The sequence below is a fragment of the Dermacentor silvarum genome, chromosome 1 (genome assembly GCF_013339745.2).
Source record: "Dermacentor silvarum isolate Dsil-2018 chromosome 1, BIME_Dsil_1.4, whole genome shotgun sequence".
Taxonomy (NCBI): Eukaryota; Metazoa; Arthropoda; class Arachnida; order Ixodida; family Ixodidae; genus Dermacentor; species Dermacentor silvarum.
Window position 1 is genome coordinate 259,122,570 of NC_051154.1, and position 16,559 is coordinate 259,139,128.

General features: G+C 48.2%; 1 protein-coding gene across 1 annotated transcript; it reads left to right on the forward strand.

Moving 5' to 3' along the window:
• Positions 1-10,570: 10,570 nt before the first annotated feature.
• LOC119439830 (uncharacterized) lies at positions 10,571-15,521 on the forward strand. The gene is made up of 3 exons (XM_037704862.2): positions 10,571-11,286; positions 12,295-12,529; positions 15,496-15,521. Exons 1-3 carry the CDS (start codon positions 10,645-10,647, stop codon positions 15,519-15,521), a joined length of 903 nt encoding a protein of 300 aa, XP_037560790.1. The 5' UTR covers positions 10,571-10,644.
• Positions 15,522-16,559: the final 1,038 nt, after the last annotated feature.

Genomic DNA, 16,559 nt, shown 5'->3' on the forward strand with positions numbered 1-16,559 from the left:
TGTAAGAGTAAGTAATGCTGCGGCCAACTGGACAACCAATCTGACTCTGTTGTAATCTGCTAAGGGTAGAGCGGGAGTCCGTAAGGATGGCCATTTTCGATGCGGTTAACTCCACTTGCATGTATTTTAGTACAGCATTAATCGCTGCTAGCTCCCCAGTTGTTGACGAGGAGTTGTGTACAGATGCATCTGTGAATACTTGAAGATAATCTGGAAATCTTACGAACATGTGCGACTGAGCCAGTTGGAATACAGTCAAACCCGGCTTTATCGAACCCACTTATAACGAATTATTGTGTATATCGACCAGCTGTAAAATCCCCTTGAACATCCCATGCAAATGTATAGGGCTGGTGCACGCGTATATAGAACTCCTGTTCACCAGCACATTCGATATATCGAACGCGGCGCTAGGACGAAGACCTCAAAGAGCACTTCTTTGTGCACTTTCATGTCTTCTGGCACCTGGAGGTCGAGAAGAGAATGTGCAGTCAGAGGAGCCGTGTGGGTCGTCTGTGCAGTCAGTTGAGCCCAGTAGAGTTGTTCGGCTAGCCCGCGTGCTACCTCGAACGTCAACCAACTAGCCCAACTTGGTGCACTACTGCACCAGAATCTAATATGAATACAGGACAAGAGAACAGCAGGCAGCGTGTCTCAACCAGAACAGCTCAGACAATCTCGAGCTCGCGCCTCCCGGACGACTGGCGATGTGGCTGCAGCGCTGGATATTCCTCTTCACTATAGTATCTTAACCTTATGGGGATGATCAATTCGGTTCTTCTTCTTCTTTCTGGTGTTTTACGTACCAAAACCAGTTCTGATTATGAGGCACGCCGTAGTGGAGGACTCCGGATTAATTTTGACCACCTGGGGTTCTTTAACGTGCACTACAACGCAAGCACACGGGCGTTTTTGCATTTCGCCTCCATCGAAATGCGGCCGCCGCGGCCGGGATTCGATCCCGCAACCTCGTGCTCAGCAGCGCAACGCCTTAGCTGACTGAGCTACCGCGGCGGGTGATCAATTCGGTGTGAGCGAACACTCGCGTATGCGCGTATGCGCCGCGTCCCTGCACTGGAGAGACAGAAGCTGGTTCCACGCATCGAGTGTTACTGTGGACACTCACAAAGCCTGGCACTTCGATATTCGTCTTTCCTTAATGTAGAGAGAGAGACAGAGACGTTTTAATGGCAGAAAGGTGGAGAGGTCGGCCTGAGTGAAGTGCCTCTAGCCTGCTACTCCACGCTGGGGAAGGGGGTTGGGGGAATAACAGAGATAGGATGTGAAGAGGAAGAATGATGCTGGTATGGTGAACACGATGATGAGTTCCCATCGTGGTGAACACGATGACTTCCCAGAACAGCACAGTCACCTTCGCGGGCAGAGGTAGATGCTACTACAGTGTAGCCAGAAGACTGTCTATAGCTTGCATAATTTTGGCAGCTGTTAGCGCCACTGGCGTATTTAAACCAGTCAGTAGCAGCTGCAGGGCGTCGATTATTTGTCGCAGCATCGCTTTGATGACAGAGTCCAACGGTGATTTTTCAGTGCATTGTCCTTGCTCGCGCTGACAGTCTAAGGCCCGTCTACGCTGCGGCAAGCATGGCCATATATTCGAATCTGGGCTTGTGAGGCTCGCTTGAAGCAATGGCTCGGAGAGATCGATCGAGGCCGATTGAACTACCTTCTGCTGGACCTGTGGAATTGGAGCCAAGGAGCTCTCGTTTGCACCTACAGCTTGCCCACGTCGACGACGTGATCGTCTCCTCCGGCTTTTCACTAACGCTGCTGCGTCTTTGTGGGACATACTTGTCTTGCTCATTTGATTCAGTATTTTTATCTCCTTTTTCTGTTTAGGGCAATCCTTGGAATTGGCCTCGTGGGGTCCACCACAATTCAAGCACTTCATTTCTTTTACTGTGCATGAAGATATGTCATGACTGCCGCCACAGCGGAGGCATGCCATCTGGCCTGTGCAGACAGCGCTGACATGGCCTAGCTTCAGGCACTTGTGACACTGCATTGGTCGAGGCACATAAGGACGCACCGGGTGCCTCATATAGTCCACCTTGACATGATCAGGTAGCGTGTGTCCCTCGAAAAGAAGCTTGACGCTCGTCGAGCGACCGAAGCGATGAAAGTCGAGGACCTTCACTGTTGAAGACAGAAGCCTTTGGAACTCTTCGTCGCTGATGTCAATCACGACATCAGAAATAACGCCTGCCCTAGTGTGACCACTGTGCACAATGAACGACCGGACTTCTATGTGTCCTAGTATGCGCACGGTTTTCAATTTTTCTAGGGCGGCTTGCGTCGCTACTTCCACTGTGACTACGTTTTTCTGGTGTTGAAGCGCACTTCGTTAATTCCTTTCGGAGCCACATTACCAAGGTAGGTGTTGACTACCTGTCTGTGCACAGAATTTAAATTCTCAGACACGTCGAGAGGTACAAAAGCAATCCTGTAAGTCGGTGTAGGCGGCACATTGGGGCGCTGCTCACTCACATCTTTGGTTGTCCTGCGGTATTTCCTCTTCAGTCGCTTGCCCTCCACGACGGTGTAGTCATTGTCGGAGTCCATAGGGTCACGGTTGGAGAAACAGGAACCGGTCATCTCCATGTCGACGTGGCGAGCCTTACACTATATCACTGGGGGATAGAGTGCGAAGAGGCATGCTCGACGCAAGCGATGACGTGCCGGCTGTCATCGCTTCAGATGTCTTCTCGTCCAAGAAGCACAATGAAGCCTGCACTATGACAAAACTATCGCAGCAAGGCAAGAAGCTACGCTTGCTCAGTTCACTTCATCTTCCTCCCTCCAACCTTCCTTAATGTAGTTTCCTGAAGCGCTATAACATCTGGTGGAATCTTCATAGCAATGAGTCGGAGAACTAGATCAGCCTGCCGCGCTCGCAGCGACTTGACATCCCATTGCAACACTAAGTGGCAAGGCTCCTGACAACTGCTAAGATTATTTCCGGTAAAAGGTCAAGTAAAGGCTTTTGAGGACTCGAACGAGGGCCTCCAAAAGTTGCCCTGCTGCTGTCGCTACTGGTGCCTGACGACCGCCGATGAGAGATCTGATGATGCTCACAAGCATCTTCAGAAGATTGACAAGTTGCACATCATCGCTGGCTGAGACTAGTTCAGGTACTGTGTTAGGAATGTTCTGCACTGTAGTCGCAGTCTATGTAGATACTGGTTCTGATGATTTTGTTGGCAGCGCTGGCCACGATGACTCTGAGAGGTAGAAGGTCCGCCCCCCTCCTTTTCGATGCGTTCGGTCTTTGTCATTCTTTGAAGGCTATATTTTTTGCTTAGTGGAGACATTCCTGTAGCTGGACCAGCACTACGGTGACTCGAGCTTTCATCTCCTGCCGCCTTGTTTTCAGCTTTGTCTTTTAAGGCCTTTAGTTCATCCTTCAATAAGGGAGATCCTTTATCCTTGCCAAATGTTCGTCATTACAGTTAGGGCACCCATATATCTGACTTTCACAGGAATCTACATAGGGATTCCCTACCACATTTGGCACAGACCAGATCTCTGGCGTGAAAGCCCTGAACAGGGCCAATCTTAAGGCATTTATCACATTGTAAGGGCCTTGGTATGAAAGGCCGAACGGGATAGCGCACATGTCCAGCCTTTATATGACTAGGCAGCTTTCTACAGGCAAACAGTATCTTCATACGCTTTGATGAGCCCAGCCTTCGAATGCTAATTATTTTGCATGGTGGCGTGCAAATGATCATGCTCTCAAAAACGGCGTCTTTAAGTTCCATGTCGACGTCACATACGAGACCAAATGGCCGCGTGTGGACACCACAGGTTTCAGACAAACCAAGCAGAGTTTGCACCACACTTCTGTTTTGTAAATGGAAATGACATATTTCCCAGGGTTCACGCGAACCACTTGCATTAGTTCAGTGGAAAGTTTGAAGAACAAATTATTTAGTTTCCGTCGGGAGATAGCATTAAGGCTTACTATCGCGTCGATGGGCATGAAAGCTACTGTCGTAGTCACGATGCAGCTGTATATGATAGTCGCTTCGCTTGAGCACGATGCCGGAGACGTCCGCCTTGAACGGCGGTGCTTGGTAGGTATGAAGGCATCCGAATCTTCCGATATTGACTCACAAAGCTCAGAATCAGCAGCGTCTAATTCTATTGAAGAACTGAGACGCTTCCGAGCCGCGGCATGTCTGGCCGCCAAACGAGTCCAAGACCGAGATATCTCTTCCATGGAAACATCTGCGAGGAGGATCTCCCAGCAAAGTTGGAGTCTTCAGGATTCCGCACAAACTTCGTTGCATGTTACGGATGCAGGAAAAGCACATGAATAGAGAAACACTTGAGCGCCAGAAGAAACCACCAACCGAGCACCAAAAGCATGCATGTCATGTCATTCAAATTCAGATATATATCGAGTTAAAGAAACAACCATGATAGCATCATGTAATTTCTACTATTAATGTCATGGCATAAATGCCATGACAAACATGTGATGTCATTGATGTCGTGACATGACATGCGCTTCTATGTTTTGCAATCATGTCATGATGCGCATGACATTTATGTCTTGTCATCCATGTCAGGTCATACATGCATTTCATTCATATCCTATTTGAGTTTAAGAAACAACCACAATGGCATCATACAATTCATACCATTTGTCATGACGTAAGTGCCATGACAAATGTCATGCCATTGATCTCATGACATGCCATTCATCTTATGTATGCATACATGTATTTCATGCCGAACCATGCCTATTCTGATATATATCCCGTTCAAGAAACGACTACGACGGCATGACGACGTCGGATACTACATAGATAGATAGATAGATAGATAGATAGATAGATAGATAGATAGATAGATAGATAGATAGATAGATAGATAGACATTCTTTCTATAGATAGATTGAAAACGCATGAAATTCGCAAAGTTCGCATTAGAACGCTACGTACGCTACCTATCGCCATACGCTATCCTACTGCAGCGCACTCAGCAGCGTCTGAAACGCGCGTAGCGACACCTAGTGTCCCAAGTTGGCCGTAAACGGCCAGAAACTGACAAATTTCAAGTGGGATGAAGAGCCAAAGAAGGCTATCGCTTTAAAATATACCGCGCTACCAATTAACCCATTGAGCATGTGGGTTTCCGCATAAAAATGACTCCGTATGATCAGATAAATCATATTGGATTAATGAATAAGTTTTAAACGGCATATGCGTTTCTTTTGCTAGGAATGGAGGAACATGAAACAAATATAGACCCGCATTTATATACTACGTGTGGCATGTTTGAGTATTTTACATTGAACCCGCCGTGGTTGCTCAGTGGCTATGGTGTTGGGCTGCTGAGCACGAGGTCGCGGGATCGAATCCCGGCCACGGCGGCCGCATTTCGATGGGGGCGAAATGCGAAAACACCCGTGTACTAAGATTTAGGTGCACGTTAAAGAACCCCAGGTGGTCCAAATTTCCGGAGTCCCCCACTACGGCGTGCCTCATAATCAGAACTGGTTTTGGCACGTAAAACCCCATAATTTAATTTTTAAAAAAGTATTTTACATTGAAGCTGATGCATGCCACAAAGCGCAACGATTATGCAAACCGGGAAACAAGGAGACAGCACCCGATTCACAACATATGCATTTTTCTTTTGCGAATGAGTACCTATACTTAGGTACTTATTTCTTAGGAAGCCATTAACACTGAGCTTGCGTTATACTATGGCTGCTCAGTGGCGCAATTATGCCGTTCAGTTAAGGGCCTGCGTGATGACACGTGAGTTCAGTGCAAAATCATCGTAAGCTCTGTCTTGAACAAGTACGTTATCGGGTGATAGAAACCTACACATAACTTCTGTGACGACTTCGAAGATGATTGACTGAAGGACAATAGCAATAGCACTAAACGAACAAAAAAAGGAATGAAAAGAGGAGTTAGGTAAAAACAGCGTGTTATCAGTACGGTAAATATTTTGTCCGAAACACCGTAGTGTTAACAAAGTCTTTTGCACGTGCATGAAAACAATTTTCTTTCTCATTTACGCCAAATACACGAAAGCTACTATTCTTGGCTTACTTGTCAAAAACATTCAATGACCATGAATGTCAGGAAACAAGCGAGAACGACCGCGCACTGATGCCAGGCGCTCGTGGATAACTTTGTGCCAGCTGACAAAATTGACACATGTGGCCTTCGGTGCTGTTAGTGATGCGCTTATTTTTTCTGAGGCAAGACTGCTTCCACAGAAGCCAAAGTAATCCCATCCCCAAGGTTTTATAACTTGCCATGTAAGACCCTTAATGGAAGACTCAACTACGAGGTGAATGCCGTGATTTTGACTTAAGCCTCTGTTTTGTTCTCTGACACAGGTACTCATGCACGCACGCGCACACGCACGGAAAGCACCGCACATCACCATAGATGCAGCATGCACGCGGCAGATTGCACCGCGGAGTTGGCTCTTGACAGCTTGCAGGATGCGGCCACGCCAGATGTACCAAGGTGCGTACCTAGCAGCGAAGCTTCCATAGAAGCCCATACGTTCAAAACATGGCGGTTCATCGGCGGTTCGTGGGGCTTAGCGCCATCTGTGTGAGGAGGGAACACTTCCGGCGGTAGAAAAAATAATGTGACGTCATATCCGTTGAAAACAGAAGTGACGTCTTTTTGTTCTCAAAGGCACGAAATTTGTTTTCGGAGGCCTGCTATCACAGCTGTATACTCAAATGACCCGCCGTACGACTTGTTGGGCGTTCCGAGCTTTCAGCGCGGAAAGCGATGCAGGAAAAGGTCAGCCGTACGGGCGTCGAAATCGCATCCCTGCACAGAACATACTTTCTTTGGAAGCCGACGAACGCTTTGGGCGTAGAGTTCTCGTCCTTTCGTCGGACGCCAAGCCCGTCGGCCAGCGCTGTCGCACGGAAACAACTAAATTAAACAACTATCTGGCGGTCACAACTTACTGCTTTTGACTAAATAGGTTAAGAAACAATGAAACTACCCGCGTCACCAAATTTAGGCAAACGTCGGCAAGCAAAAGAACACAACATGTGAGGGAGGCGTATAGTAACAGGTGAACTTTACGAGCGCGCCTTTCTGCACACAAGAGCTGCATTGCATTGCAAGTGATAGCGCCCGCCGCTATCGTTGGGCGCTCTTACGGTGGGCGCTGAAAAAAGGTATCTATTGATAATGATCATGTAAAACAGAATTGTCTCTTCTCGCCATGTGTATATAAAAGTGATCAGGAACCTTATTTTCGTTGAATGAATCTAACTGTGTCTCTCTTTATTTATAAAACGCTTTTTTTTCTTTCCCAACGTTTGTTCGCTCCAAACATAGTCGCGCTTCAATCGCTGCTCCCATAACCACCCTTGCTGATGTCGGTGACAATTCGTTCTGAACCGCTTTTCGCCCGAAGCTTCGCGACCTATGTGAATCGACCTTGGATGCACTGCGAAAACGGAAGGCCCTATGCGCTGGTATATGAGCAAGAAAAGTCGTGATATTCACTACCACTTTCGTGCATAGCCTTCACATATACATGATGGCACAAGCACGATAGCTCAATTGATGGCTTCATGGCCACATGGAAATGCGGGGCCGTAGCCGGGAATCGAGCGCGCGACCTCGTGGCAAAAGCCACAGCCACTGTGCTGCCGTGGCACGTGCACCGTCAGCAGCATAATTTATTCTGAAACATTACCAGCCATCTGTAATGTTGGCCGTTGGTAACGTTGCCACCGGCTCGCAAAACACAGACGTTGGACATGAAAGAACAGCCTATTCTTAAGGGCCACTGAAGCCATCAATGCCGCGTGGCGGGACGTCCAGTTGATTTCTAATTGCGCAGAACACAATAAATGCCAGTACAAAGAAAGAGCATGCCTGGCTGACGGGCAAACGAACATGCAGCTACCCGTTTCCTCAATGAGATGAACGAGAACAGATGATAGGAATTGAAGGACGGTTAGCCAAGAAATTCATCCATTTCACTAACCTGTTCTTAAGAGAGAGAAAATGTGTATAACAGAAAATTAGGAAGACTTTCGCAACTTTCAGCAGCGTGTACGTCCATGGACTACGAAGAGCGGCAATGCCACATGCTGCAGTGACCACGCATTGGTGGTTGCGTTGTTAGCCTCCAAACGTTCTATGAAATTCTGCAATGTGAAGGAAGTCTCATCCCACGGGAAAAGAATAATAAACTCTACAGCGTGCACCATGAAGCCTACAAGGAAGACCGATACGATTTCTCAGAGAGAAAGCTTAGCATCTGATGAAAAATGATTTCATGCCTCGAATACCATAACTTTATTGCAAGTGGAGCTTGATTTATATTGCGTACGTGTATATGATGGATGGTTAGGCCAAGAATATTATGGCGTTAGAAAGTTGAGTTAAGTGCGGTCTAGAAAGCTGACGCTCCCCGGCATTTGTTGTACGGCAATCGCAGCTACAGAGTGCATTTTCTCTTTCATCCATTTTTGAGCTCGTTGATGGTTTAAACTGTCTCATGTTCTGCGTTCACAGCTTTGTGGGCCGACGAGCTGTTGTCTTACTTGAGGGCGACTGGCCCATGTGAACGCCTTTGAATTGCTCAGGCCCTCCGCGTGCGTGCGCGAGCTCACCGTGTCCTTCCTCCCCCCCCCCCTTCCTCTCTCTATCTCATCTTTCTATTCCCTCTTTCCCGTCCCCCAGAGTAGGGTAGCCAACCAGACGAATTTCTGGTTAACATCCCTGCCTTCTCTTTCTCTCCTCCTCCTGCTCATGTTCTGCGATACGAATCCATGAGCGATTTCCCGTGAGCCATCGAAGAATCACTTCACGTAGAAGGAAAGGCCCCATATTGGATACCAGTTGAGGCGTGCCTTGTTTTCTTCTCATTTTGATCTTTAATTTTACCATCTCCATGAGAACAAGAAGACGATCGTTTCCTGTTGCTGAAGGGAACATTCGGGACCGCTGTGGTACCGATTGCAGCACTTACAGCTATCCGCTGTAAGAAATAAAAGTAAACATGCGGGAGAAAAAAAAACTTGAAGGACGCTTAAGCTTGGCCTTTAAGAGTGGGACAAGATAGCGTTCAAAGATTCTGACTGCTTCTCACGCTTCCCGGCAAGTGCAGCTTATGTAACTGTAATGTTTACTTGCAAACGCTGGCGGCGAACGCTATGCACGAAGACGAGCTTTCTGGTTTTTTTTTTTACAGCAAAGGTGTCTGTGGCAAAGATCCGGGATTTTATGGCGTCTGCGCGGAAAATCTCTCCCCTAAAATGTGAGAGTGAAAGAGCCAACGACAAAAGCAAACGCATATCGCCGTTCACGTCGGAGCTCGGTTTAACTAAAGTCCCTATATAAGAAAAGTACCGCCATCCTTTGATAAACGCCGCTTCACTCTCTCCTGTATCTCTGATTGGACGATGATAGCACGCGCTTTTCACTTCTTTATATTTTCTTTTTTTCCGCCTCAGAGCCATGTTGAAAGTCCTCTGCGCAGCCGCAGTCGCCGGCGGCGGCGGCGGCGCGCGCCTGGCCTGAAAGCTTCAACGTGGACTTTGCAGGTGCGCCACCGTCGACTTGGATTTCGCAAGCAAAAAGTAAAGAAAAAAGCAAGCGCTTTAGGAGAGAAGGCGGCGGAGGAAAGAGTAGATGGCGGTACTTTTCTTATATAAGGATTTTAGGTTTAACAGCCAGCTATGTGCGAAACGATAAGGCTGTGAATGTATGACGTAGTGCGTGACGTAGCGTGCGCCTGATAAGGCAACCATGGGCTGGCGCCGCTCGGCGCAACCGCTCAAACGCACGCGTTCTTCGTCGTCGTCTCCCACAGTGGCTCCATTGGCGCTCAACATTTCAGCGTAGCATTTCACTTATCTTTCACCGAGGCGATACTCACGTATCACCTCGGTTATTAAATCTGTCCGTCACGTAACACGGTATGACTCTCTTAAGCAATGGCTCATAACCCCGTAAACACGGCTTCCCCATTACGACGACATAAGAGAAGTGAAATGCTACGCCGGGATGATGAGCGCCAATGGAACCAGCTGTGGGAGACGACGACGACGAATGCATGAGCAGTGAAAAGAGCGGGTTCTCGTGGTTGCGCCGATGGGCGCCAACCCTTTCCCCTTGCTCCGTGATGTGTGTGCGTACTTATTCTCACGATGACCTACGATCACGACAATAAATAGGTTCGTACACCTTTGTTCAAAATTGTGTGTCACCTTTGTGTCGTGCGCTAAACAGCTTCGCTGGTCATCCACCTTTACAGAGTGGAATGGCTTATTTATTTTAACAGCAGAGCTGGTTAAGGCCGAGGTTGAACCGTGCCGAGCCAACACCACCTAGATAGTAGAAGGCCTGTTTCACTCTGATCCATGACGTCACGATACCTGGTGTTGTAATCGCATTAAACGTTCCTGTGCTGCTTATCTGTTCCTTTTCCGTTCAGTGCGCAGACTATGCGCGCGCATACTTTGTTAGCACTGTTGCCTTTAAAAGCACGACGACCAAGCTGTGTCGGTCATGTTTTGTACTGCGGTCAGATGGAATAAACGGCTGTTCGACATCTGCGTCTTCCTTCATAACATTGGCGACGAGGATGGGATAAGGCGACACAGGAGCTATGGCCACCACCTTAGGAAAGCTGCCGGAATTCTGCCCGGACACCGCCAACATCGACGTCTACCTAGAAAGGTTCGAGCTGTTTGCCAAAGCAAACGAAATAGACGCCGGGAAGAAGCTCGAAGTCTTCTTGACCGTCCTAGGAGAGAAGGCCTATGTGACACGGCGTAGCTTATTGCTGCCGAAAACGCCTACCGAGGTTAAGTACGAAGATGCCACGAAAGTGCTGAAACAGCACTATGCTCCAAAACGGTCTGTGGTCACCGAGCGATACTTCTACCGACGTAACCAGGAGTCAAGTGAAACTATCGCACAGTTTCTCGTGGAATTGAAGAGGCTCGCCGCGACATGCTCTTTCGGAACTTTCCTACAAGAAGCTCTACGGGAGCGCCTAATTGCTGGATTATGGAGCGACACCATCCGATGCCGTCTTCTCGCGTTGCCCGACGACGAGGTCACATGGGACCGGGTCTGCAAGGTATTCACCGCCATGGAAGCTGCACAGGATACCCAAGACATGCTCGTCGACAACGCTGGTGCCAGCAATGCGGACGTGCACTGGCAAGTGCCCCCGGTTAAGCCCCACAAGCAGCAACCGACAAGGCACCGGCCATCTAGCTACGAGCTTACCCCAACAAGCAAGGTACCTGAAAAAAACTATACGCGAAAAATGGCTGTTGTATGTCATAGGTGCGCTGGGCAACACGCTCCTACAAGGTGTCCATTTTTAAAAAGTTCTTGTTTTAAGTGTTTTAAACTTGGTCATGTCGCAAGTATGTGCAAAACGCGATTCGTGCACGCTGTAGAAGAGTCGGCAATAGAGCAAGATTTGTTAACTATTTGCCAAACGAACAAAGCAGGTAGTCCGCCTCCCATAGTAGTAAAAGTAATCATTAATGGTCACGAAGTGCCAATGGAATTGGATACGGGGGCTGCCGTAGCAATTATGTCTGAAAGACTTTGCAGAGAACTTTCCTAACCTATCTTACAACAGTGAGGACGTAACGCTCGGTGTGTACAACGGCACCGCAATCAGCGTAAAGGGTGTTGCGCAAGTAAACGTGAGGTGTGGGAAGCAAAGCCACCTCTTACCACTTGTCATTGCCAAGTACGAAAAAGGTGCGTGCATGCCGGTGCTTCTCGGTCGTGACTGGCTCGCAAAGATAAAAGTGAACTTGGCTGATGCCTTGCAGCAATTGCACGAGGTTGCGCTTAATGTGCAAGCAGTAGCGCCGATGGCAACTCAAGAAGCTGTAGAGTTATTAAAGCAGCAGCACGCTGATGTTTTTCGAGCTGGCTACGGTGCTATCAAGGGATATAAGGGTAGCACTCGCACGAAAGAGAACGCAAATCCAGTTTTCTGTAAGGTGAGGCCTCTACCATATGCCTTGCGAGAACAAGTAGAAAAAGAATTGGTGGAACTAGAAAAGGCTGGTGTCATTTACCGGGTGAGGTACAGCTCTTGGGCAACGCCGCTAGTTATCGTGCCAAAGAAAAATAGGCAAGAAATAAGGATATGTGGTGGCTAGTCACTGTAAACCAATCCATCGAGGTGGATCACTATCCCTTGCCACTTCCAGAGGACATTTTTGCGTCCTTGGTTGGAGGAACCATGTTCACCGTTTTCGACTTGACTAATGCCTACTTACAGTTGGAGTTTGATGAGCACACCGAAGAACTTCTAACGGTTAACATGCACATGGCCCTCTTTAGGTACCGGCGGTTGCCGTGCGGCGTTGCGAGTGCACCAGCCATGTTTCAGGCAGTGATGGCCCAGGTTTTACAAGGCATACCTGGCACCGCCTGTTACTTGGACGACGTGCTGATTGCTGGCAAAAACCTTGCCGAGTGCTACAGCCGAACGGAGGAAGTGCTAAAGGCACTGAGTAAGCATGGCATCCGTGTAAATGCGGCGAAATGCGTTTTCTTTCAAGAAAGAGTACAATACTTGGGGCACGAGATAGAACAACACGGTCTCCATCCCACAGCGGACGAAGTGAAAGCAATACTCGAAGCACCAAAACCCAGTAATGTGACCCAGCTGAGGGCATTTTTGGGCCTAGTAAATTTCTATGCAAAATTTTTGCCCAATTTGGCCGGGCAACTAGAACCGCTTCACTAGCTTCTACGCAAGGGAAGCATATGGGAATGGTCACGTCAGTGTGATGAGTGCTTCACGCAGTGTAAGCAGTTGCTAAGTCATGAAACTCTATTAGGGCTGTATGACGTGAAAAAAAGAAATCCAGCTCACATGCAATGCTCCTGCTTACGGGCTGGGCGCGGTGTTATCGCACGTAGTGAATGGTGTTGAGCGTCCAGTTGCCTTCGCTTCCAGATCAATGACACAAGCGGAAAGAAACTATGCGCACATTGAAAAGGAAGCACTCGCCATCATTTTTGGCATCAAGAACTTCCACAAGTATCTTTGCGGCCGCAGCTTCAGTATTATCACTGATCACCAACCCCTCACGATAATATTTGAAGGAAGGCATCACAGCAGTGCTGTGGCAGCTGCGCGAGTCCACCGCTGGGTCATTTTTCTGTCGAACTACCGCTTCCGCATTGTGCACAAATCGGGGACAAAGATTAGCAACGCCGACGTCTTGTCGCGCCTACCATTGTCTGAAACCACTGACGATACAGATGATTTTTTTTTACTTTTCCCCCATCAGTGAATTGCCTTTAACGGCAAAGGACATCGCACGTGAAACGTCTAAAGACGCTGTCTTGAGGGCTGTCCGTGAAATGACATGGCATGGTTGGCCGCGGTCTGTGGATGAGCAGTATCGACCATTCTTTGTAAGACGGTTTGAGCTTTCTGTGGATGATGCATGCTTAATTTGGCAGAACCGAGTGGTTATACCCCACACTCTTCAGGAGGAAGTGATGTCACTTTTGCATGAACAGCCCATTGGCATCAGTAAAATGAAGGCCCTGGCAAGATCAATGGTTTGGTGGCCCGGGATCGATAGCTGCCTCGAACAAACGGTAAAGCAATGTCACATCTGTTAGACTGTGACACCAGTGGAGCAGCCAGCGCCACTGACTCCGTGGAGGTGGTGTACGAACAGTTGGGAGCGAGTGCATCTCGACTTTGCAGAAAATAAAGACAAAATATTCCTGGTAGCAGTTGATTCCCACTCCAAGTGGGTAGATGTGAAAATAATGACTTCTACTACCGCGGAAAGGACTGTTGAAACAGTAAGGTCATTATATGCAAGCTATGGTCTGCCTCTGGAGATAGTTACTGACAATGGGCCACAATTTCGGGCAAAAGAGTTCGCTGATTTCTTGCATGCAAATGGCGTCAAGCATGCATTAACTCCGCCGTATACCATCCCCAATCTAACGGCGCCGCGGAACGTGCAGTGCAGACTGTTAAACAGTCATTGCTGAAACAGCTGTTGGAGGATGAACGGAACAAAAGTGCCAGGTCCTTGAAACACAGAGTTGATAACTTTCTTTTCGCGTACAGAACTACGCCGCATACGTTCACTGGTAGAACACCAGCAGAATTGTTTTTGAAGAGAAAGTTACGCACAAGGTTGTCTCTGCTTAAACCAAACATGGAAGCTACGATAATGGCCAAGTCCGAGAGGAAGTGCGCAGCGCAAATAAGCGTAGGGGTAAACCTAGAGCATTTTCTGTTGGCGATCGTGTACTAGTGCGCACTGTTCGTGGGGAACTTGTGAAGTGGCGGCCAGGAACGATTGTGAGTGTGAAATCAGCTGTCACGTACTTGGTGTACGTGGACAAACAAACGCGCTTTGTGCATGCGGATCACCTACGTTGTTCTTCTTTGAAGCACGAGGAGCGTTCGGAAGATTGTGGTGATGCAATCCATTTGCCGTATGCCAGTGATATTCTGGGAAGAGAAAATTGCCCATTGCAACCAGCAGTGTCACCGCAGCAGCCGCAAGCCCCTCCTGTACTTAGACGCAGCACTCGGGTGACCCGTCCACCTGATCTACTGATGCACGACCGACTGTGATTTTGTTTGGGGGGGGGGGGGGGGATTGTTGTAATCGCATGAAACGTGCCTGTGCTCCTTATCTGTTCCTTTTCCGTTCAGTGCGCAGACTATGCGCGCATCCTTTGTTAGCGCTGTTGTCCACGGCGACCAAGCAGTGTCGGTTATGTTTTGTACTGCCGTCGGATGGTATAAACGGCTTTTCGACATCTGCGTCTTCCATCATAACACCTGGCCCGAAATTTCCATTGCCAATCCTGGTGTGAGGAAAGCAATGCCGTCAAAATCACTGTTGCTTACTCGGGAGCATCCCCATTAGATTCTATGGCAGTCAGGCCAGGTAGCATGACGTCATGGATCGGAGTGAACAGGCCTTGTGCTATCGTTGATCAGTAGTGAAAGCAGAGCATAAAATGAGAGGAGTTGCAGAAAGATACAGAGAGCGAGAGAAATAAATATAACAAAATGAACTTACTTAGCGAGGAGGGATTCGGACCCGGATACCCACGGTACGAAGGTGAGTGACATGACCACTGCGCTATACACCCACGCTTGCAGAACATGCATTTATGGGAACCATATGGTTGCATTGTACCGACGATTGCAACAGAACTTGCTATGGGCGAGAGAAAGAGACAATGAGAGCGAGAGAGGGAGAGCGAAAGAAAAAGGAAGAGAGCGATAGAAAAAGAGAGAGAAAGATAAAAAAATATAAACTTACTGGGCGAGGTGGGATTTCAACCCGGGTACTCACGGCGCCAAAGGCGAGTGCCACACCCACTGCGCTATATACGCTCGCTTGTAGAGTTCCGCTGTTTCATCAAATTTCACAAGCGTGGAATTGGCCTAATTTTTGTGTGTGTTCTTTCCCCCTCATGGCAGGCGCCGCTGCTGCCACGAACGCGTAAAGTCACTGGAACCTAGCGCAACCGCCGGAGCGCGCGCAGGCAACACTGCGCTGTTGTTGCCAGATTTGGTCCAACGCGTCTCTCGGGCGGCAGCAGCTCAGCTGTGTAGCTTCGCTTTGAGCGGTTTATATTATCGCGAATCGACAGATTTCATCGTCCTTAACATAGCAGATGAGGTTGTGCCTCTTCTATGCGTGCGAAGCAGTGCAGATAAGTACGATCGGAAGATTTTTACAGGCGCCAAATTGCATGCAGCGAGACGAGCGACAGGCCGCCTTTCGTTTGTTCTCCTTCCCGATAAATTTTGTGCTCGTTGGGAAGCTATGCAAGGAATATACTAAATTGCTTCATTGCATAATTAAGCAATATTACTCGTGTTTTACGCATTTTATACGTGGCAGGCCTAGGGGAATTTTGGGTTGGTTTACATTGACTGTTTCTACCCTCGTAGCTATAGCTTGTAGCTATTTGACGCGCTGCAAAGAGCGCGAGCAGCTCTTCCTCGGGTTTTCTACGCTTAGTACAGTGAAGACCGGCACGCTGGTTGTCGCAGTGGTACCCTGTGAAATCCACAAACAAAACTGTTTTTCGCTTACCTAGATACGATGTAAATTGCATGTACTTGGAAAGTGAAGCATTAAACTGTGCGCCCCCCGTTCTAAATGCAAAACGAACCCGATGCTGGTGTGTCACAGGCTCTCTTTTGCTGACTAGGTAGGAAGCGTTGCCACGCATCGTTTGTAAGCGTGGATGTAACAGCTTTCGAACGTGGCTACTGATTTACCCACGCTCGAAACGATTGATACAGATCGACTTCGACGAAGATAAATTTTCCCTGACTGCAGTATAAGGAAAGTGATGCAAAAACAGTTGTCCGGGCCACTATCCCGTTGTTTTAAGCAGTCATAAACAACACCACACGAAAAAATGTATATTTTAATATTTGACATTGGCATGTCGATAGATCTTTATTGCAGTGGTTTTCCCACTACATGTCATTTTTTACACAGCCGCCCGCATTCCGACGCTCTTTGAGTG

Bases quoted from the DNA above. Each gene is read 5' to 3' on its own strand.
- LOC119439830 (XM_037704862.2), top strand. From the start codon at position 10,645: ATGGCCACCACCTTAGGAAAGCTGCCGGAATTCTGCCCGGACACCGCC. The intron at 11,287-12,294 runs GTACCTGAAAAA...GCCTACTTACAG, and splicing joins AGCTTACCCCAACAAGCAAG to TTGGAGTTTGATGAGCACAC. The intron at 12,530-15,495 runs GTAAGCATGGCA...CCCTCATGGCAG, and splicing joins GGAAGTGCTAAAGGCACTGA to GCGCCGCTGCTGCCACGAAC.